The sequence below is a fragment of the Artemia sp. Qi Xiang Cuo genome, chromosome 6 (genome assembly GCF_049724085.1).
Source record: "Artemia sp. Qi Xiang Cuo chromosome 6, ASM4972408v1, whole genome shotgun sequence".
NCBI classification, from domain to species: domain Eukaryota; kingdom Metazoa; phylum Arthropoda; class Branchiopoda; order Anostraca; family Artemiidae; genus Artemia; species Artemia sp. Qi Xiang Cuo.
The window spans coordinates 20,550,532-20,575,929 of NC_142799.1; the positions used below are offsets into that span (position 1 = coordinate 20,550,532).

At 37.7% G+C, this 25,398-nt stretch overlaps 1 protein-coding gene across 1 annotated transcript in view; it reads right to left on the minus strand.

Annotated features, from left to right (window-relative positions):
- LOC148950968 (uncharacterized) overlaps positions 1–25,398 on the minus strand; it is a 232,888-nt gene that overhangs the window by 41,120 nt on the left and 166,370 nt on the right. The window contains exon 6 of the mRNA XM_089090078.1: positions 22,133–22,380. Within this exon, the coding sequence (XP_088946204.1) occupies positions 22,133–22,380 (248 nt within the window). The remainder of the gene's footprint in view (positions 1–22,132; positions 22,381–25,398) is intronic.

A 25,398-nucleotide genomic window follows, 5' to 3' on the forward strand; every position in this document is an offset into this window, starting at 1 on the left:
TTCTGAAAAACATCAACTGAAAATTAAATATTCTAATTCATTATTTCAGGGACGAAAGACCGAAAAATACTAACGCTAACTTTTCAAACAATAATCCCCAGGAGTCAAACACACACGAAAACCTAAAAAACCTCGGTATGAAAACCCTAAACAGGTAATTAAATATTCTAATTCATGATTTCAGGCACATAAAACCATAAAATACTAAAGTTAACTTCTCAAATAATAACACAAAAACTTCGTTTTTAATGAGCACTAAGTAAAGAAAAACCACACGGAATCAAGCAACTGAGTCTCTCAAACTCCTTAAAGCTATTTTAAAAGATACAAAAAACTACTTATTTAACACAAAAACCCTAAAATAATAATTTGATCTGAAAAGATATAATAAAGCCTTAAAAAGTATTATAATGGGGGACTCAGGAGGCATCGGGGGCGCCGGGGGGTCCTTTGGGGGTCCAGAGAACCTTTGCTGTCCAGGGGCTTTCTTCGGGGTTGGGGTGGGGGGATCGGAGCCCTTTGGGGTTGTGGTAAGGGACCTCACAACACCGTTCAAATGGAACTTGTGTATTATAACGACCACAGAGTTTCACCGAAATAATTGCCTAAAATAATAATTTGTTCTGAAAAGATATAATAAAGCCTTAAAAAGTATTATAATGGGGGACTCAGGAGGCATCGGGGCGCCGGGGGTCCTTTGGGGGTCCAGAGAACCTTTACGGTCCTCTGGGGGCTTCCTTCGGGGTGGGGGTGGGGGGATCGAAGCCCTTTGGGGTTGTGGTAAGGGACCTCACGGCTAAACCACGACAAAGCACTACTCTCGTGGAACTCAATTCCCATTTAACTCAACCCCCGTGCAACTGAATCCCCCTTGTAACTGAACCCCTGTATATCTGAAACCCCCGTGCAACTGTATCCCCTTTAACTGAACCCTCGTGCAACTCAACCCTCCATGCAACCCATCCCCCTCAAAACACTTTTCAACCATTTCTTTTTAAATTGACAATACTTTTCAAACGTTACTTATGTATTATACAGACCACATCGGCGAGGTAAAGCTAGGTCAAGTCACAATGTCATTCTATCGTTACTTTTCAATTAAGCTATTGAATACCTTCTAACCAATGTCTCTTGTAAGCGTCAAATCTATTAAGTTTCTGAGCATATTCTTTGTATTGTTGATGCAAGCATCCCATTCTTTAATTACCAGTGAGGCATTCTTAACCATCGCAATACCTTTACGCAAATATCTTTTCGCAAAAAATTCGCAAATCTCGTAAACTAAAGTAGTAATTACCCTTTTCAAAAACATTAGTCCTTCTATTAATGAACCCATGAAACGAAACCAGTCTGATAGCATCACACAATCTCGCTCCTAGTTCCAAAAATGGAATGCATGTAGCGTTCGTAGTAATAGGTTTAAAAACCTATTAGCCAAGTTTAAAAAAAAACAAAAAAACCTACTAATCAACTTGCAGATGAATGACCACGGATTTAACCTAAAAAAAAAACTTGTATATCAGGAACTAGAAATCTACGTCCGAAAAACTTGTCCTTAAATTGCGTAAATCTCTTGGCAAAGGTGTAATGACCTGTAGAATAGGACTACCAGAAAAACCTGTTTGGTACGGGGGCGTACGCAAATAACACAGGATGGAACATAAAGTCCCAGAAATGGTACCTCCTTCTCTACTCGTTAGAGACAAGTGACGCATAAGCTATCCTTGTCTTTTTTTCAAGATTTTGGGTGGCAACCTTAATAGTTTCCTTAATTGAATTTCCAGTGGGCATTCCCAGGTAAATAAGGCTTTTAAAGGGGGGGGGGGATACAAGTTTCAGTAAGTTGGAGGGATTTATCAGAGTATCCTCTGCGGTTGAAACCGACAGCTACAGTTTTATCCACATTAAAACTTTAACCAATCTGCTGATATTCTAGTTTTAACTTTGAGAAAGTGCTCTCGCAACCAGAGAAAGTGCGACTCAGCCAACTATAGAGCAGAAGCCATACATACCCCTATCAACCTTGAAGATAGATAAATATTGATCGAAGATTTAATAAAATGTATTATATAGTTATTTAACAACAGCATTTTTTGACTTGTCTAAAAAACAAAGATCCAAACAGGCATTCAACAATCAATATAACCAGATTTATTCTCGGTTTGAGCTTTCCTTGGTTCTGACAGTTTAAGTGAGATGTTTTCATGGCTGGAAATGTTTTAGTAACAAACACACACACAGATAAAGGAAAAAACATTTTGCGCTAAGAATGGATGCCACCGTATTGATTTTTCAAGCATATATTGTCCTTGACAAGCTCCCTTGGTTTGCCCAAGTAAAATTTAGAAGTTATTTGATCTCCCCGTCCAATATTTGCTGACCCCTATCCTGTAGACACCTTTTAATGTAATCAGACCTGAATCTAGAATTTGGATTAAGACACTTCACCATTCTGTTTTGTTGGAACTGTTAATTTGTTTAAAAGGATGCATGTCTAGGCGATTTTCAACAGAGTCCTGTTTACTACTACTACTACTACTAACTACTCACAGCAGCACCAAGCCTCCTGAGACCAGCATAGCTTAGAAAACCCTTCCACCTCCATCTCCATTCTGGGACAACCTGCTTTTTGTTCGGCTCTATAAGGTTGGCCAATAAGGACTATCTTTGGCAATCTGTCATCCTTCATCCGAAGAATATATCCTAGCCATCTCAACCTTTCTCTTATTATAGCCCTATAAAGTTGGTTGAGACCATATTTTTTGCACAGCATACTGTTTGAGATTTGGTCAGTCAGTCTCAAGATTTTGATCGGACAATTTTGGCCAAAAAATGGCGTGGGAGGGGGCCTAGTTGCCCTCCAATCTTTTTAGTCACCAAAAAGAGCACTATAACTTTTAATTTCCGTTTGACTGAACCCTCTCATAATATTCTGGGCCCATTGGGTCGATACGATCACTTCTGGAAAAAAAAACATGCATCCGTGAATTTTCTTATGGCAAAAAAACATAAAATTTTATATTTTTGTAAACAGGTGATTGAAATCTCTAAAGTAGGGTTCTCTGAAGCGCTGAATCTGATGGTGTGATTTTCATTAAGATTTTTTTTTTTTTAATTTTAGAGGGTGTTTTCACCCTTTTACGACAATAAGGTAACTTTTCTCAGGCTCGTAACCTTTGAAAGTCACACTAAATTTAATGAAACTTAATTATTTGAAATCAGCATAATAAATCATTTTTTTTATAAGTCTATTGGTATAAAATTATGTTTTTCGGGGGTTCTGGTTACTATTGAACCGCGTCTTTTCTTACTTTACAGTTCGTTACCACGAACTGTTTGATTATTTATGAAATGTCATTTTCAGAACCAAAACGAAATCCAATCATTTAACTCAGCTTATTGTGCAGAAGGGATACCAAATTAAGCGAAAAAAAAAATCACTTTACAATCCTATTTTTTTTTTTTATCCCACCTCCTCTCCTCTTGGTGACATAATAATCTTTTTCACTTAATTTCAGAGGCGCCATTTCAGCCAAACCTTAGGGTGGGCAAGCAATCGACATGGGCCCCGAAGCAGGCTTGTATAAAAAAAAAAATTGCCTCTAGCTTTATCCGAAAAAAAAACTGCCTTCCGTGGGAGTTACCGTAAAAATTAAGGAAATTGTCTCAATTGCTTTGCCTTTCCTTCTTTCGCTCTTATGCCATAGGTTCGGAAAAGGCCAGATATCTGAAGAAACCGGAAACGGTATGTGCGATGTTAAAAAAATAGCTGTTTGGGAATCTTCCACTTTTCCGAACCTATAACTTGACGAAAGCCGAACCTCTGTAGAAACTCACGCTTTGACTAAAGTATATTCTGTAGCCGAATTCTTCAGCTCGTTGCTTACAGTAAATACTTTAGTCCAAGTCGGAGTCACGCTCCAGCTATGACGATGCAAAACTTTGCTCGATCAGGTATATTTACAAAATAAAAAAATACAAAAAAATTTTGAAACAGATCAGTGGACACTCAAGGCAACAAGGGGAACCTTCGTGGTTTCATCTTTGCAAAGTCGTCAACAAGCTGGTCGAAATCCAAGTTTTTAACTAAATCCTTCTCTGCAAAGATCAAAAGCAGGTGACTAGGACGATCGTATCCTGTGGTCGAGCGCAGATAGTTCTTCACTATTTCCAGCCCAGAAAACAAGCGTTCATTGCTGGCTGTCGTGACAAGAAGTGTGGCAGCAATATGAAGAATTTTGATAATTTCTGAATAGGCCACTGGAATTGTCTCAATAGTATCGATGACGTCCATGAAGTTCTTCGGCTTTGCCTCCTCCTCGAGCAAAAACCGCTTGGCAATACCAGCTTGGGCTTCAAGAAGAACCTGGTCAATGTCCGTTTCAGAAGAAAGTTCATAGAATTGCTTGAGGAGCCCTGCATCGATGAACTTGGTAGAGCTGAGGTCCAGAGCTTTGAGTGTACCGAGCAATGGAAGGTTATCTGTAAACCGTCTGTTGAATTCCACAATCAGACGATCTACAGTCTCCAGGTATCCTCTTTTCAGTTCTTCCGCTAGAGTTGGAGCTCTATTGTCGGATTCAACAAAGTTTTTTCCTAACGTAAAAGTGGTCATGAATTTTTTCAGGGGTTTGATAATTTTTTTGAGTTCTTCTAGGTCGTCCTCTCTGACCCGCAGAGGAGGATCCGGTCGCAGGTCCATTCACGTCAGGTACTTCAATTTTAAGACCTTCAGCAAACTCTTTTGCCTTCTCCAAAAGCGATGCAAATGAAGTGTCAGAGCGCAGTTCAGCTAGTTCCTTCCTTGTTGCATATATATATATATATATATATATATATATATATATATATATATATATATATATATATATATATATATATATATATATATATATATATATATATATATATATATATATATATATATATATATATATATATATATATATATATATATATATATATATATATATAATTGAGCTATATCACCTAACATTAAATTTTTACTTACTTAAATTTCTCTCATCTTCTTTCTCGTGATGAAAATTTTCAAACTGAAGGAATGTACCCCGGGTGTTTGACAACTTGGCTTTAGTTTTGATTTCAGACCATCAACAATCGAAAGGTTTCATTTTGTTAACTATTCAATGCGCCTTTTGTGCGATGTTCGGAAGTCAGAAGTAAGATTATATGAAAAAGGTGACAACTTGTTCCTTTATCTTGACCGTGCCAATAAAAAATCAGGGCAATAATACCATTTACAGGTGAAATAGTTCTCAAGGCCTTTTCAGAAAGTTTTCTTCGGAGACGAGCAATTAACCCCGGAAAATAAATACAGAGCTTCGAAAATAAGTTGATATGTCTTAGCACTCTTTTGGTGATGCATGTCATTTTCTTATGAAATCAATTTGTTTTACATAATAACTTTGGAAAATTTGCCTACTTTATGTCCCGGATGTCTAAAACATGTCCATTTTTTGCCCTATTATGTCATTATGTCCAGGCACATAGAAATATGTCCTTTGGACATAAAATATGTCCAGTTGGCAACCCTGTTCACGACCCAGTTGCACTATTAATCTTACTATTATCTAAGTTAATCTACATATAAATGTAGCAGTTTCAAAATTTTGACTAATTGCTAATTGTAATTTTGTTCCTGTATATTTTGCAAAAGAAAAAAAAGACCTTTTTGGAAGGAAGCTTGGGCACCACAGAAAAATTAGGGTGAGCAATGGCCCCCTGCCCCCCCCCCCCCCAAATGGCGCCCCTGCTTAATTTCAAACCTTAATGTTAGTAGAGGAGGGGGTGTTACTCGTGACGGGGCTCCTTATATGGGCATAGAATACTGACGGGGCTCCAAATAAGGGCATAGCCTCCCTAGGGAGAACACGTGGTTAATGGGGTCAATGACCTAAATTTCACAACATCAACAACGACCTTGACATTCGCTGTGAGCGTGCACTTACAACAACAACAACATCGACCTTGGAACACCTGTGCTGTCGACCTCAATTCACCTATCGTGAATCAATAATTCCCCTTAGAAACAACAAATTAATTTCCCTTTCTTGACAGATCAATCAACCAATGACATCATCTATCAGACTTTAAAAATTTTCGCCTAGAAACGATTCTCCAGGAATAGATCCAAGTCATTAATGTCTTTGCCTCGGAAACAACTCTTTTGGTCGAACTCCAAAGGATATTAATAACCAAAGGCCATGGAAACAATTAGGCAAGAAGCATCTTAGCGATGAATTGTTTTAGCGCGCGAAAAGGTTTCATATTAATTTGAAATGCGTTAGCGCAGAGATGCCAATAACAAAGGAACACGCTGAATTTACGTTTAGGGATTATTTGGGCGAAACCGTTTTAGACAGGTTATGGAACTATTTCGGCGAAACGGTTAGAGACATTTTAAAAGATGATTTTAGGAAAGATTTTAGAAGAGAATTTAATGGTGAAACTCTGTGGTCGTTATAATACACAAGTTTCATTTGAACAGTGTTGTGAGGTCCTCTAACCCAACCCCAAAGGGTTCCAATCCTCCTACCCCAACCCCGAAGGAAGCCCCCGGTCCTCAAAAGCCCCCCAAGCTCCCAAAGGCCCTCGACCGGTCCCCAAATGTCCCCCAGGCCCCCAACTGTCCCCCCGGACCCTCAAAGGCCCCCCAAGCTCCCAAAGGGCCACCGGCGCCCCCAAAGGCCCACCCAGACCCCCACAGGCCCTCCCCGGGCCCCCCCAAGGCCCAACGAGCTCCAAAAGGACCAACTGGGTCCCAAAGGTCCTCCACCGGCCCCCAACTGCCCCAAATGCCCTCCCATGGTCCTCAAAGGTCCCCCGGGCTCCCAAAGGACCACCGGCGCCCCAAAGGCCCGCCACCGGTCCCCCAATGTCCCCCCGGCACCCCCAAGCCCCCCCACACCCCCCCAAGCCCTCCCCCGACCCCAACGCCCCACCCCCGGGCCCCAAAGGTCCCCCCGAGCTCCCAAAGGACCACCGGCCCGCAAGGGACCCACAGACCCTCAAAGGCTCTCCCCGAGTACCCGTCTTTCGTTGATGTGAGTTGTCTGAAACCTATGAGTTGGGATGTGTAGTTTGCTACTTCAGGCTTTTCTGAGCAGGATTTCTTAGCCATTCGTAGGTGTGTGTTGACTGAAACCAATACTTTGGGATGAGTAGTTTGCTATTTCAGGGTTTTTTGAGCTTTGTTTCTTAGCCTTTCGTTGGTGTGTGTTGAGTGAAACTTATGATTTGGGATATGTAGTTTGCTTTTTGGACTTTTCAGGGTTGGATTTCTTAGTCTTTCATAGGTGTGTGGTGTCTGAAACCTATGATTTGGGATGTGTAGTTTGCTATATTCGACTTTTCTGAGCTGGATTTCTTAGCCTTTCATAGGTATGCGTTGTCAGAAACTTATGATTTGGGATCTCTAGTTTGCTTTTTCAGGCTTTTCTGAGCTAAGGTATTCTAGTATTTCTTAGGTGAATGTTGTCTGAAACAAATAGTTTGGGATGAATAGTTTGCTATTTTTGAATTTTCTGAGCTAGGTTTCTTAGTCTTTCGTTGGTATGTGTTGACTGAAACCGATGATTTGGGATATGTAGTTTGCTATTTTTGACTTTTCTGAGCTGGATTTCTTAGCCATTCATAGGTGTGTGTTGACTGAAACCTATACTTTGGGATGAGTAGTTTGCTATTTCAGGCTTTTATGAGCTAGGTTTCTTAGCATTTCGTTGGTGTGTGTTGAGTGAAACTTATGATTTGGGATATGTAGTTTGCTTTTTGGACTTTTCTGAGTTGGATTTCTTAGTCTTTCATAGGTGTGTGGTGTCTGAAACCTATGATTTGGGGTGTGTAGTTTGCTATTTTCGACTTTTCTGAGCTGGATTTCTTAGCCTTTCATAGGTATGCATTGTCAGAAAATTATGATTTGGGATGTATAGTTTGCTATTTCTGTCTTTTCTGAGCTAGGTTTATTAGTCTTTCGTTGGTGTGTGTTGACTGAAACCTATGATTTGGGATATGTAGTTTGCTATTTTTGACTTTTCTGAGCTGGATTTATTAGCCTTTCATAGGTGTGTGTTGTCTGAAACCTATGATTTGGGATGGGTGGATTGCTACTTTTGACTTTTCTGAGCTGGATTTCTTAGCCTTTCATAGGTGTTTGTTGTCTGAAACCTATAGTTTGGGATGACTAGTTTGCTATTTTTGACTTTTCTGAGCTAGGTTTCTTAGCCGTTCATAGGTGAGTGTTGTCTGAAACCTATGATTTGGGATATGTAATTTGCTATTTCTGACTTTTCATAACCGGATTTATTAGTCTTTCGTAGGTGTGTGGTGTCTGAAACCTATGATTTGGGATGTGTGGGTTGCAATTTTTTTGACTTTTCTGAGTTGGATTTCTTAGCCTTTCGTTGATGAGAGTTGTCTGAAACCTATGATTTGGGATGTTTATTTTGCTATTTTTGACTTTTCTGAGCTAGATTTCTTAGCCTATCGTATGTTTGCCCTTTAGGAAAATTATGATTTGGGAGGTATAGTTTGCTTTTTTGGACTTTTCAGAGCTAGGATTCTTAGTCACTCATAGGTGTTTGTTGTCTGAAACTTCAAGTTTGGGATGAGTAGTTGGCTATTTCAGACTTTTCTGAGCTAAGGTTTCTTAGTATTTCATAGGTGAATGCTGTCTGAAACTTATGATTTGGGATATGTAAATTACTATTTCGGGCTTTTCTGAGTTAGATTTCTTAGTCTTTCATAGGTGTGTAGTGTCTGAAACCTATGATTTGGGGTGACTAGTTTGCTATTTTCGACTTTTCTGAGCTAGGATTCTTAGCCTTTCATAGGTATGTGTTGTCAGAACATTATGATTTGGGATGTGTGGGTTGCTATTTCAGGCTTTTCTGAGCAGGATTTATTAGCCATTCGTAGGTATATGTTGACTGAAACCTATGATTTGGGATGGTTAATTTGCTATTTTTGACTTTTCTGAGCTAGATTTCTTAGCCTTTCATAGGTGTGTCCTTTCAGAAAATTATGATTTGGGTGGTATAGTTTGCTTTTTGGACTTTTCATAGCTAGGATTCTTAGTCACTCATAGGTGTTTGTTGTCTGAAACTTCAAGTTTGGGATGAGTAGTTGGCTATTTCAGACTTTTCTGAGCTAAGGTTTCTTAGTATTTCGAAGGTGAATGCTGTCTGAAACTTATGATTTGGGATATGTAAATTACTATTTCGGACTTTTCTGAGTTGGATTTCTTAGTCTTTCATAGGTGTGTGATGTCTGAAACCTATGATTTGGGATTTGTAGTTTGCTATTTTCGACTTTTATGAGATATATTTATTAGCCTTTCATAGGTATGTGTTGTCAGAAAATTATGATTTGGGATGTGTAGTTTGCTATTTCAGACTTTTCTGAGCTAGGTTTCTTAGCCTTTCATAGGTGTGTCCTTTCAGAAAATTATGATTTGGGAGGTATAGTTTGCTTTTTGGACTTTTCATAGCTAGGATTCTTAGTCACTCATAGGTGTTTGTTGTCTGAAACTTCGAGTTTGGGATGAGTAGTTGGCTATTTCAGACTTTTCTGAGCTAAGGTTTCTTAGTATTTCGTAGGTGAATGCTGTCTGAAACTTATGATTTGGGATATGTAAATTAATATTTCGGGCTTTTCTGAGTTGGATTTCTTAGTCTTTCATAGGTGTGTGATGTCTGAAACCTATTATTTGGGATGTGTAGTTTGCTATTTTCGACTTTTCTGGGATAGGTTTCTTAGACTTTAATAGGTCTGTGTTGTCAGAACAATATTATTTATGATTTGTAGTTTTATATTTAATTCTTTTATGAGATAATGTTATATATTATTTATTAGGTGAATGTTGTCTGAAGCCTATAGTTTGGGATGAGTAGTTTGCTATTTTTGACTTTTCTGAGCTAGGTTTCTTAGTCTTTCGTTGGTGTGTGTTGACTGAAACCTATGATTTGGGATACATAGTTTGCTATTTTTGACTTTTCTGAGCTGGATTTATTAGCCTTTCCTAGGTGTGTGTTGACTGAAACCTATGATTGGGATGTGTAGTTTGCAATTTTTGTCTTTTCTGAGCTAGATTTCTTAGACGTTCATAGGTGTGTGTTGTCTGAAACTTATGATTTGGGATGTGTAGTTTGCTATTTGAACTTTTCAGAGCTATGATTCTTAGTCCGTCATAGGCGTTTGTTGTCTGAAACTTCTAGTTTGGGATGAGTAGTTTCGCTATTTCAGGCTTTTCTGAGCTAAGGTTTCTTAGTCTTTCATAGGTGAATGATGTCTGAAACCTATGATTTGGGATATGTAAATTACTATTTCGGGCTTTTCTGAGTGGGATTTCTTAGTCTTTCATAGGTGTGTGTTGTCTGAAACCTATGATTTGTGATGTGTGGGTTGCTAATTTTTTATTTTAAGATCACGCATTATTATATAATAAAATGGTTTTTGATTATGAATAATATCTTTTGTGGTTACTAGTTTTCTATTTTTGACTTTTCTGAGCTATGTTTCTTAGCCGTTCTTAGGTGAGTGTTGTCTGAAACCTAGGATTTGGGATATGTAAATTACTATTTCGGGCTTTTCTAAGCTAGATTTCTTAGTCTTTCATAGGTATGTTTTTTCTGAAACCTATGATTTTGGTTGTGAGGGTTGCTATTTTTTGACTTTTCAGAGATGGATTTCTTAGACGTTCATAGGTGAGTGCTGTCTGAAACTAGTGATTTGAGATGGTTAATTTGCTATTTCCGGATTTTATTAGCTAGGTTTCATAGCCTTTCATAGGTGTCTGTTGTCAGAAAATTACGATTTGGGATGTGTAGTTTGCTATTTGAACTTTTCAGAGCTAGGATTCTTAGTCCATCATTGGTGTTTGTTGTCTGAAACCAATAGTTTGGGATGACTAGTTTGCTATTTCAGGCTTGTTCATTTTGAATTTCTGTCATGAAATGCAAGAGTTGGAAAATTAGGGTCTTAGTCCACCAGCTCAGTATTAGGGTCCCAGTCCACCAGCCTGAACGGTGGAAATTCACTAGCTCAGAATTGGGGTCTTAGTCCACCAGCCTGAATGGTGGAAATCCACTAGCTCAATATTGGGGTCTCAGTCCACCAGCCTGAATGGTGGAAATTCACTAACTCAGAATTAGGGTCTTAGTCCACCAGCCCGAATAGTGGAAATTCACTAGCTCAGAATTGGGGTCTTAGTCCACCAGCCTGAATGGTTGAAATTCACATTAGACGACACAAAAACTTACAAACACACAAAAACTTACACACACGCACAAAAACTTACACACACACACAAAAACTTACACACACACACACATGAAAACTTACACACACACACAAAAACTTACACACACACGATGAAACTTACATACACACACACACAAAAACTTACACACACACACACACACAAACTTACACATGCACACGAAAACTTACATGCACACAAAAACATACATGCACACAAAAAAATACAAACACACAAAAACACACAAAAACTCACAAACACACACACACACACACAAAAACTTACACATGAACACAAAAAAACTCACACACACACTCACAAAAACTTACACACACACACACACACAAACTTACAAACACACACACGAAAAATTACACACACCCGCAAAAAATAAAACACACAAACAATTACAAGCACACACACACACACACACACAAAAACTTACACATGCACGCGAAAACTTACATACACACAAAAACTTACATGCACACAAAAACTTACACACACACACACACACAAAACTAACACACACAAACACACTAAAACACTAACACACACACGCAAAGACTGACACACACACAAAAAAATACACACACACACACACACACAAACTAACAAATGAAAACAAAAAAAACTCAAAACAGCACACGCAAACACAATTACCCACAAACACAAATACAAAAAACTAGCACACAAAAACACGAAAACTAACACACACAACCCGAAACTTACACACACACAAAAAATTACACAAGAAAACTAAAAAATAAACAAACAACATCGATAAATTAAACACAAAAGTAAAAAATTACACACACACACACACACAAACTTACACACACACACACACACACAAACTTAAACAAAACCAAAAACACACACAAAAAACTTAAACAAGAAATCGAAAAATAACATGCAAACAAAAACAAACAAGAGCACAAAAACTTACACACACACACACACAAAACTTACACACACACACACACACACTAACAAATACACATACAACAAAAAACATACACACACACAAAAACTTACACACACACACACACAAACAAAAAAAAACTGACAAAAGAACACAAAAAAACTCACACACACACGCACAAAAACTTACACACACACACACACAAACAAAACTTCCACACACACACACACTAAAAAAAACACACACACACCAAAACTTACACACAAAAAAAATAAACACACACACACACACACACACACACACACAAACTTACACACACACACACACAAAAAACTTACACACACAAAAACTTACACACACACACACACAAACTAACACACACACACACACACACACACACACACACAAACTTACACAAACACACAAAAAACTTATATCCACACGCAAAAGCTTAGACACACAAAAACTTACACACACACAAAAAAACTTACACACACACGCAAAAACTTACATGCACACAAAAACTTACATGCACACAAAAACTTACACACACACACAAAAACTAACACACACTCACAAAAAATTACACACACACACACAAATACTTACACACACACACACTAAAAATTTCACACACTCGCCAAAACTATATCACACACACAAAAAATTACACACACACACACACACACACACACAAAAACTTACACTTGCACACTAAAACTTTCTTGCACACAAACTCTTACACACACACACACTAAAACTTTCACACACACTTAAAAACTTACACACACAAGAGCTTAGACACACAAAAACTTACACACACACACACACAAAAACTTACACCCACACGCAAAAACTTACACACACACACACAAACTTACACACACAAAACTTACACACACACACACACAAAAAAAACTTACACACACACTCAAAAACTTACACAAACACACAAAAAATTTTACACACACACACGAAAACATACGCACACACAAAAACTTACACACACTCACAAAAACATACACACACACAAAAACTAACACAAAAGCACAAAAACTTACACACACACAAACACGAAAACTTATGCACACACACGAAAACTACCATATCACAGTTACATTGTCTTAATTTTTACAATGTGTTCATGTGTAAGTTTTTGTGTGCGTGTGTGTGTGTGTGTAAGTTTTTGTGTGTGTGTAAGTTTTGGTGTGTATGTGTGATTTTTCGTGTTTGTGTGTGTGTGTAAGTTTTGTGTGTGTGTGTAAGTTTTTGTGTGCATGTAATTCTTTTTGTTCATGTAATTTTTCGTGTGAATGTGTTAGTTTGTGTGTGTGTGTGTGTTTTATTTTTTGTGTGTGTGTGTGTGTTATTTTCTTCGTGTGTGTGTTAGTTTTTGTGTGTGTGTGTAATTTTTCTTGTGTGTGTGTGTGTAATTTTTTGTGTGTGTGTGTAAGTTTTTGTGAGTGTGTGTAAGTTGTTGTGTGTGTGTAAGTTTTTGTGTCGTCTAATGTGAATTTCAACCATTCAGGCTGGTGGACTAAGACCCCAATTCTGAGCTAGTGAATTTCCACCATTCTGGCTGGTGGACTCAGACCCTAATTCTGAGATAGTGAATTTCCACCATTCATGCTGGTGGAATGAGACACAAAGATTGAGCTAGTGGATTTCCACCATTCAGGCTGGTGGACTAAGACCCCAATTCTGAGCTAGTGAATTTCCACCGTTCAGGCTGGTGGACTGGGACCCTAATACTGAGCTGGTGGACTAAGACCCTAATTTTCCAACTCTTGCATTTCATGACAGAAATTCAAAATGAACAAGCCTGAAATAGCAAACTAGTCATCCCAAACTATTGGTTTCAGACAACAAATACCAATGATGGACTAAGAATCCTAGCTCTGAAAAGTTCAAATAGCAAACTACACATCCCAAATCGTAATTTTCTGACAACAGACACCTATCAAAGGCTATGAAACCTAGCTAATAAAAGCCGGAAATAGCAAATTAACCATCTCAAATCACAAGTTTCAGACAGCACTCACCTAAGAATGGCTAAGAAATCCAGCTCGGAAAAGTCAAAAAATAGCAGCCCACACATCCCAAATCATAGGTTTCAGACAACACATACCTATGAAAGACTAAGAAATCTAGCTTAGAAAAGCCCGAAATAGTAATTTACATAACCCAAATCCTAGGTGTCAGACACCACTCACCTAAGAACGGCTAAGAAACCTAGCTCAGAAAAGTCAAAAATAGCAAACTATTCATCCCAAACTATAGGTTTCAGACAACAAACACCTATGAAAGGCTAAGAAATTCAGCTCAGAAAAGTCAAAAGTAGCAATCCACCCATCCCAAATCATAGGTTTCAGACAACACACACCTATGAAAGACTAAGAAATCCCACTCAGAAAAGCCCTAAATATTAATTTACATATCCCAAATCTTAGTTTTCAGAAATCATTCACCTATTAAAGACTAATAAACCTTAGCTCAGAAAAGCCTTAAATAGCGAAACGACTCATCCAAAACTAGAAGTTTCAGACAACAAACGCCTATGACGGACTAATAATCATAGCTCTGAAAAGTTCAAATAGCAAACTACGCATCCCAAATCATAAGTTTCAGACAACACACACCTATGAAAGGCTAAGAAAACTAGCTCAGAAAAGACAAAAATAGCAAACAACACATCCCAATCATAGGTTTCAGTGAACACACACCTAGGAAAGGGTAATAAATCCAGCTCAGAAAAGTCAAAAATAGCAAACTATGTATCCCAAATCATAGGTTTCAGTCAACACACACCAACGAAAGACTAAGAAACCTAGCTCAGAAAAGTCAAAAATACCAAACTACTCATCCCAAACTATAGGTTTCAGACAACATTCACCTACGAAATACTAGAAAACATTAGCTCCGAAAAGCCATAAATAGCAAACTACCCCTCCCAAATCAGAAGTTTCATTAACCAAACACCTATGATTGGCTAAGAAATCTAGCTCAGAAAAGTCTAAAATAGCAAACTACACATCCCAAATCATAGGTTTCAGACATCACACACCTATGAAAGACTAAGAAATCCAACTCAGAAAAGCCCGAAATAGTAATTTACATATCCCAAATCATAAGTTTCAGACAGCATTCACCTACGAAATACTAAGAAACCTTAGCTCAGAAAAGTCTGAAATAGCCAACTACTCATCCCAAACTCGAAGTTTCAGACAACAAACACCTATGAGTGACTAAGAATCCTAGCTATGAAAAGTCCAAAAAGCAAACTATACCTCGCAAATCATAATTTTCTGAAAGGACACACCTATGAAAGGCTAAGAAACCTTAGCTCAGAAAAGCCTGAAATAGCAAACTACACATCCCAAATCATAATTTTCTGACAACACAGACCTATGAAAGGCTAAGAAACCTAGCTCAGAAAAGTCGAAAATAGCAAACTACACATCCCAAATCATAGGTTTCAGACATCAGACACCTATGAAAGACTAAGAAATCCAACTCAGAAAAGTCCGAAATAGTAATTTACATATCCCAAATCATAAGTTTCAGACAGCATTCACCTACGAAATACTAAGAAACCTTAGCTCAGAAAAGTCTGAAATAGCCAACTACTCATCCCAAACTCGAAGTTTCAGACAACAAACACCTATGAGTGACTAAGAATCCTAGCTCTGAAAAGTCCAAAAAGCAAACTATACCTCCCAAATCATAATTTTCTGAAAGGACACACCTATGAAAGACTAAGAAATCTAGCTCAGAAAAGTCAAAAATAGCAAATTAACCACCCCAAATCATAGGTTTCAGTCAACACACACCTACGAATGGCTATGAAATCCTGCTCAGAAAAGCCTGAAATAGCAACCCACACATCCCAAATCATAATGTTCTGACAACACATACCTATGAAAGGCTAAGAAATCCAGCTCAGAAAAGTCGAAAATATCAAACTACACATCCCAAATCATAGGTTTCAGACACTAAACACCAATGAAAGACTAAGAAATCTAACTCAGAAAAGCCCAAAATAGTAATTTACATATCCCAAATCATAAGTTTCAGACAGCATTCACCTATGAAATACTAAGAAACCTTAGCTCAGAAAAGTCTGAAATAGCCAACTACTCATCCCAAACTCGAAGTTTCAGACAACAAACACCTATGAGTGACTAAGAATCCTAGCTCTGAAAAGTCCGAAAAGCAAACTATACCTCCCAAATGATAATTTTCTGAAAGGGCACACATATGATAGGCTAAGAAATCTAGTTCAGAAAAGTCAAAAATAGCAAATTAACCCTCCCAAATCATAGGTTTCAGTCAACACACACCTACGAATGGCTAAGAAATCCAGCTCAGAAAAGTCAAAAAAATAGCAACCCACACATCCCAAATCATAGGTTTCAGACACCACACACCTACGAAAGACTAAGAAATCCGGTTCTGAAAAGTCGGAAATAGCAAATTACATATCCCAAATCATAGGTTTCAGACAACACTCACCTATGAACGGCTAAGAAACCTAGCTCAGAAAAGTCAAAAATAGCAAACTAGTCATCCCAAACTATAGGTTTCAGACAACAAACACCTATGAAAGGCTAAGAAATCCAGCTCAGAAAAGTCAAAAGTAGCAATCCACCCATCCCAAATCATAGGTTTCATACAACACACACCTATGAAAGACTAAGAAATCCAGCTCAGAAAAGTCAAAAATAGCAAACTACATATCCCAAATCATCGGTTTCAGTCAACACACACCAACGAAAGACTAAGAAACCCAGCTCAGAAAAGTCAAAAATAGCAAACTATTCATCCCAAACTATTGGTTTCAGACAACATTCACCTAGGAAATACTAGAAAACCTTAGCTCAGAAAAGCCTGAAATAGCAAACTATACATCCCAAATCATAATTTTCTGACAACGCATACCTATGAAAGGCTAAGAAATCCAGCTCAGAAAAGTCGAAAATAGCAAACTACACATCCCAAATCATAGGTTTCAGACACCACACACCTATGAAAGACTAAGAAATCCAACTCAGAAAAGTCAAAAAAGCAAACTACATATCCCAAATCATAAGTTTCACTCAACACACACCAACGAAATGCTAAGAAACCTAGCTCATAAAAGCCTGAAATAGCAAACTACTCATCCCAAAGTATTGGTTTCAGTCAACACACACCTACGAATGGCTAAGAAATCCTGCTCAGAAAAGCCTGAAGTAGCAAACTACACATCCCAAATCATAGGTTTCAGACAACTCACCTCCACGAAAGACGGGTGCTCGGGGAGAGCCTTTGAGGGTCTGTGGGTCCCTTGAGGGCCGGTGGTCCTTTTGGAGCTCGGGGGGACCTTTGGGGACCGGGGGATGGGCTTTGGGGTCCGGGGAGGGCATTTGGGGGTCTGGGTGGGCTTTTGGGTGCCTGGGGGACATTTGGGGACCGGTGGAGGGCCTTTGGGGCGCCGGTGGCCCTTGGGGAGCCCGGGGGACCTTTGCGGACCATGGGTGGGCATTTGGGGCAGTTGGGGGCCGGTGGAGGGCCTTTGGGACCCCGTTGGTCCTTTGGGAGCTCGATGGGCCTTTGGGGGGCCCGGGGATGGCCTTTGGGGGTCTGGGTGGGCCTTTGGGGGCGCCGGTGGCCCTTTGGGAGCTTGGGGGGCCTTTGAGGGTCCGGGGGGACAGTTGGGGGCCTGGGGGACATTTGGGGACCGGTGGAGGGCCTTTGGGAGCTTGGGGGGCTTTTGAGGACCGGGGGCTTCCTTCGGGGTTGGGGTAGGAGGATTGGAACCCTTTGGGGTTGGGTTAGAGGACCTCACAACACTGTTCAAATGAAACTTGTGTATTATAACGACCACAGAGTTTCACCATTAAATTCTCTTCTAAAATCTTTCCTAAAATCATCTTTTAAAATGTCTCTAACCGTTTCGCCGAAATAGTTCCATAACCTGTCTAAAACGGTTTCGCCCAAATAATCCCTAAACGTAAATTCAGCGTGTTCCTTTGTTATTGGCATCTCTGCGCTAACGCATTTCAAATTAATATGAAACCTTTTCGCGCGCTAAAACAATTCATCGCTAAGATGCTTCTTGCCTAATTGTTTCCATGGCCTTTGGTTATTAATATCCTTTGGAGTTCGACCAAAAGAGTTGTTTCCGAGGCAAAGACATTAATGACTTGGATCTATTCCTGGAGAATCGTTTCTAGGCGAAAATTTTAAAAGTCTGATAGATGATGTCATTGATTGATTGATCTGTCAAGAAAGGGAAATTAATTTGTTGTTTCTAAGGGGAATTATTGATTCACGATAGGTGAATTGAGGTCGACAGCACAGGTGTTCCAAGGTCGATGTTGTTGTTGTTGTAAGTGCACGCTCTCAGCGAATGTCAAGGTCGTTGTTGTTGTTGTGAAATTTAGGTCATTGACCCCATTAACCACGTGTTCTCCCTAGGGAGGCTATGCCCTTATTTGGAGTCCCGTCAGTATTCTATGCCCATATAAGGAGCCCCGTCACGAGTAACACCCCCTCCTTTACTAATGTTACCTACACTAAATTAAAAACAACTTTAATTTTTTGAATTTTGGATTTGGGTAGCCAAACATAATTGACGAAGAAATTAGACTTAGTTTAGGCACCCTGCTAAAAACCGCAAAAAAGCACCATTCCCGGTTTAGCAGGGTGCCCTTCTGCCATAAGGCACCCCTTTCACCGTTGAAATACATTAATAAAAACTAATATTTTTCATAAAACCTTGTTCTCAATCAACTATACAACATCCTCCATCCTCCCAACCTTCCCTCAATCCGAAAACAAACCTAGGAGGAGTAGAAAGCTGTGCCCTTACAATATCTTTAGGCACGCCATTCTAATCATTCTTTAATAAGACACAAATAAACTACTAAAATATTTTTTAATACCCATTTGGCTACTCAAAAATCAAACGAAAACCATTAAAAATAAATTAAATCATTTATCATAATACTAACATCATTTTCTTTTTTTTTTTTTTGTAAATAAAACTTAAAACATTTTTTAAAATATAACATTTAAATCAAAATTTTCAAATTTAAAACTCAATTTTACTCATCCATTCCACATCTACTTTCTCCCTCCATACTCGACTCCGTCTCAAGTCATCCACATAACTTTCAAGCCAAACATTCACCAAAGAAATTTTGACCTGCTTCTGACGTTTACGCATTTTCCACACATGCATGCTAACACTTGTCACTAGCAAACACAGCGCATAATTCCTTTGCTTACCTTTAACACAAAAGTACAGCTTTAGAGCTTTCTTCTTTTCTTCTACAGACGTTGTTTTTATTCCCCCATTTTCTAATATTTCCAATAATCTTTGGGGTAATTCACCGTTCGAGGGGCATTGAATCAATTCGTGCAATAGTCCGTCAAGCACTTTGTCTCCACACATCGAACAAGTAGGCGTTTGAGTTTTCAATATGCGACTAACTCTATCACTAAAGGGTAATATTCCGAGAGGGGGCAAAGGCTGTCCCCTCCTCAACGTCTCGCTCTTTACGCTAAAGTTTGACTCTGTCTCACAACTTTATTTTTTTAAACAATAAAAAAATTTAGCATAAAGAGCGAGGCGTTGAGGAGCGGCCCGCCCCGTTCATAGACGGAATCCTGTCTGTTCGTGTTCAGTTTTAATGTCGCTCCTTACTTTCAGTTTAAATAACTGGTTTTTTTTATTTAATTCTCGAACAAAGCACTAACCACTTTAATGTATTTGTCTGGTATATCATTCAAGGATAAAACCTTCACTAAAGCTCTTCTATCAGCTGAATCAAATGCATGCTTATAATCTATAAAACTGAAGACTAAAGGTGCTTGATGATTCAGGTGCTTCTCTATTATCAGACAGTTAGTGGTAACAAACTGTAAGTAAGGAGTGACCCGGCTCAATAGCAACCGAAACTCTGAGAAAATTTGCCTTATTTTCGAAAAAAGCGGAAACACCCCATAAACTTCATAGAATCTTAATGAAAATCTCTCCATCAGATTCAGCGTATCAGAAAACCCTACTGTAGAGGTTTCAAGCTCGTATTTGCAAAAATGGGGAATTTTGTGTTTTTTCCACAAGAAAGATCCTGGGTGCGTGTTTATTTGTTTGTTTGTTTTTTTTTTCCCCAGGGGTGATCGTATCGACCCAGTGGTACTAGAATATCGTGAGAGGGCTCATTCGAACGGAAATTAAATATCTAGTGTCTTTTTAAGTGACCAAAAAGATAGGAGGGCAACCTGGACCCTCCGCTGCCCTTTTTTCCCCAAAGTCACCCGATCAAAATTCTGAGATAGCCATTTTGTTCAACATGGTCGAGCAATATAATAACTATGTCTTTGAGGATGACTTGATCCCTCATAGTCCCCGGGGGAAGGGCTGCAAGTTATTAACTTTGCCCAATGTTTACATATAGTATTGGTTATTGGGAAGTATACAGACCTTTTCAGGGGGATTTTTTCTGGTAGTGGAGGTGGGTCGAGAATTACGTGGGAGGATACGTCCATGGAGGAAGTTTTAATGGGGGAACGGACATTGCTATGAAGGAAGCGCCACATTTCCCAGCATTATTTAAAAAACAAAAATTATCAGAAATTAAATATAAAAAGAAAAAGTTTTTTCAAATGAAAGTAAGGAGCAACATCAAAACTTAAAGCGGACAGAAATTTTTACGTATATGAGGGAGTTCGCCTCCTAGTCAATACCTCACTCTTTACGCTAAAGTTTTTTTAAGTATTTTCTTAAGAGCTAATTATTCTAATTATTCTAACTGCCTTTGTGATTAAGGGGTCATTCTTGAAAAATTGTAACGAAATTTGAACTTTAGCGTAAAGAGCGAGGTATTGACTAGGGGGCAAACCCCCTAATATACTTAATAAAAATATGTGAATATTGAAGTTCGCTACGTAAGTTAATACGTAAGTTCCGTATATTTATAACTAATAAAAGCGTTCGTAAATAAAATTAAAAGCTCTAGTGCTTTTTTTAAGTAACAAAAACATTGGAGGGCAACTAGGCCCCCTCCTCCGCCCTTTTTTTCTTAAAATCGTCCGATAAAAATTTCGAGAAAGCCATTTAGCCCCCCCCCCCCTAAAATGTAAAATTAATGTGCAAATTTCGCTTTAATTATTCATGTGCGGTGAGCCAAAACAAAAACCTGCATTAATTCAAAAACGTTCAGAAATTAAATAAAAAAACAAGTTTTTTTTTAACTGAAAGTAAGGAGCGACATTGAAACTTAAACGAAGAGAAATTATTCCATATATGAAAGGGGCTGTCCCCTCCTCAACGCCTCGCTCTTTACGCTAAAGTTGGACTCTTTCTCACAACTCTATTTTTTAAAACAATAAAAAACTTTAGCGTAAAGAGCGAGGCATTGAGGAGGGGACAGCCCCTTTCAAATCTGGAATAATTTCTATTCGTTTTAAGTTTTAATGTCGCTCCTTACTTTCAGTGAAAAAAAAACTTGTTTTTTTATTTAATTAACCTAAGACTCCATAATACTATTTTACAATGAGGATCTAAAAAAAGAAAAATCAGAAGTCACTAATCATTCCAAATGAATCACCATTTTACTAAGAAAGCATTTTAAGTATTAATACAAATATATGAGTCATAATGTTCTAATATAAATCTTAGGTAACCTCTCCTGATTGTAATCCCCCCCCTTGTTGATACTGCCATAGTTTTACTGTCCCCAAGTTTTTCTGAAATTTCCTGAGTTTCCTCGAAAGGCAACTGATTCTTCAAAAATCTTTCGGAAAGTTATTGTTCTCAGAGAAATAATGTTGGTATTTTTTAGGGACAATACTGAAGCAATAGCTCCAAGTTGCCTCAGTAAGTAAATACTCGTATATAGCCTGTTGATATACAGACTAAACTCCAATGTAGGGAAAATACTTACTGCAAAGACCTTCAAACTCATTCGAGCAAATAAATCCAGATGAACATTGGCTGCAAGGTTTACCAGGCTTATACACTGAGTGGTTAAGGAAGTTTCCAGCAGGACCATAGTTACAAACGTACAAATGGGCGTATGGGAGGTTCTTGAACATTGAGCTTCTAAAAGAGGCATAACCGCATCCAACAAATCTTGTATTTGCCCAAATTAGCTGGGTAAAATGTCCATACACAGCAAAAGAGGATGGAGGCCTAGAAAACATTCAGGCGTTTAAACACACTTGAAAATGTTATTCGGTGTATACAGTAAAAATAATTGTGTGTTAAAGCCTATATTTTGTTGTTATCATTATGTTATTAATGAAGTTTTCAATAAAAAGAAAACAAAAGGTTACTGCCCTCTATTTCCATGTTGAAAGTGTGCTTTAAATATATTCGTCTATTTTCCTCACGTCCAACATAATTTTTTTTTGCCACATCAAATTACTCCTTACGCGTATTTCACAAAGGAAAGTCATATTGATCCGTCTTTCTTACCCTTTTGTTGTATTTACTCATTTTTTTCTATGTCCAATTTTGAGCCAATAAAAAGAGCGCAAAAACTCATTAGGTTTGTTTTGTTTATCAGTGAAATTTTAAAAAGGTTAAAGCACAGAAAGTTTTTGAGCCGTAACATTTTTGCAAGCAAACTCTCTGTTCCTCTGTCTTTTCAATATATGCTACTAACCAAAGTCTAAAAATTTACATTCTTAATCTGTCAGTTCGCAGGTTTTTCCATTGATTTTTATCTTCTATGTTTTGATGCCACAGGTAGTCCTAGAGCTGCCCTGTTTTTTTTTTATATATTCAATACACTTTTTAATTTTGATTTTAATTTTAGTTTTTATGTTAGCTTAGATGTTCCCACATGAGAATTGCCAAAAAATTTGATGCATAGATACCTTTATTAGTTTAAAGCAGGTCTGTAACCATGTTTACTGCACGGGAGAGGGGAATGAGGCAAAAAAAAGTATATAGTCCAACAGATATTCTTCGAGATTTTTGTCGTTTTTTAAAGGTGAGGGGAAGACGAGGGGAAGTTTTGAATAAGAAAAATTTCATGGTGTTTAATGCGGTGAATTTATGGGTCAAACCAATCTTATGGGTCAACGGCTGCTCTCATGGGTCAAACCATTCTTATGTTCCTTACCAAAAAGATAATCAAGTTAAATGGACGGAACCATTCAGAAAGTAACTCATGAATGCTTGTCTGCTAAAAATATTCGGTTTTCTACAAGCTTGCGAACTGTATTGCTGAATGACACACAGTTTCCATATTTAGCTCTGTTTAGAACGTCAAACAATGAGGGAAAAAAATTTCTATAATCAATTTCCTATTTTCTTAGATTTCTACACATTTTTCAGAAATTCAAACTTTAAATACAAGCACTTATATATAAAGCATGGTATTTCCAAAATTTCAATGCTATAACAATGTTTACAGGTACTTCTTTCCATTCTCTGTTTATACCTGGTATCAAGCCAATTTTAAATTTTGCCAAAAATTCTCAGCAGTTATATATATTAGCGTATATATATTAGCGTTTTGTAGTTCATTTTACTATTACTTGATAAGACCTTGAATTCAATTTAGGTGATAACTTATACTTTACTGTTTAAGCTCAACTTTGCCACAGCAAAAAAAAATAGTGGGATAAAAATGGTTTAAAAAACTGAAGAACATGAAAACTAAAAAAACAATTGAAAATTTCGAAACAATTGGACTAAAAACAAAAATATATATAATTCAAGACTGCAACAGAGTCCCTTCTAGATTTGACAAATTCAAACCAATTGTATTATATACTACATACACACCTGGACTAGAGAAACATGAAAATGGTTTACAAAATAATAATAATAATAAAAAAAAAAACTAAAAAAGCGAATCAAAAATACTCATAAAAAGTAACAAGACGACCACTTCACCCCCGTTGTACATATGCTTATCTTTTCAAGTTTAGGTTCTAACGTTCTGTTGATCATCCAATGTCTACATTACTCTCTCTGCTGCACCCTCAAAAAAAGGAATGCAATTAGCAATTACTGTTCAAGCTTCAATTTCAATTTAACTTGTTCTGCTTTAGATTTGACCTTCTTTTTGTTTTTATTCTGTTTTTGAGTTTGTATTCTTTGTTTTCCTTCTTTTTGAGCCGTCGTTACTTTTAATTTTTCAATATTTTTAAATCGTTTTATTTCCTTTTTTACGCTGAGGTGGCCAAATTGGTTGCATCTTATATTTGATAATTCTACTAAAAATTGTCACAAAATAACAGCCCTTTTTATTTTTGTTATTTAAGCATTGTTTTTATTGAACGATATTGTCAAACCTTCAGGATACGGGGAAACTTAAAAGTATTTTTGTTAGTTGTTTTCTCAACAGACATCAGATACCGTTCCTTTTTGAAGATTAAATAAGAAAAAACAAGTTTTTCTTAACCGAAAGTAAGGAGTGACACTAAAACTTAAAACGAACATAAATTATTCTCCATATGAAAGGGGGAGTCCCCTCCTCAACGCCTCGCTCTTTACGCTAAAGTTTTTTATTGTTTTAAAAATAAAGTTGTGAGACAGAGTCAAACTTTAGCATACAGAGCGAGGCGTTGAGGAGGGGACAGCCCCTTTCATATACGGAATAATTTATGTCCGTTTTAAGTTTTAATGTGACTCCTTACTTTCAGTTTAAAACTTTATATTTTAAATTTCTGACCGTTTTTGAATTAATGCAGCTTTGATTTTGGCTCACCGTACACGAATAATTAAAACGAAATTTGCATATAAATTTTACTTTTTTAATGGCTTTCTTGAAATTTTGATCTGATGTAACTTACGAATTAACTTACGTAACGAACTTCTATATTCGTGTATTTTTATTACGTATATTAGGGGGTTCGCCTCTTAGTCAATACCTCGCTCTTTACGCTAAATTTAAAATCTTGTTCCAATTCTTTAAGAATGACCTCTTAATCACAAAGGCCTTTAATTAGAAGAAATAGCTCTGATGAAAGTACAAACAAAGAATCAGCGTAAAGTGCGAGGTAATGACTAGGGGGGGGGGGGGGCGAACCGAATCATATACGTAATAACTTTTGTTCGTTTTAATTTTTGATGTTGCTCCTTACTTTCAGTTGATTTTTTTTTATATTTAATTTCTGATGGTTTTTTTTTAAATAATGCTGGGAAATCCGGTGCCCCCTTCATAGCAATTTCCCTTCCCCCATCAAAATCTCC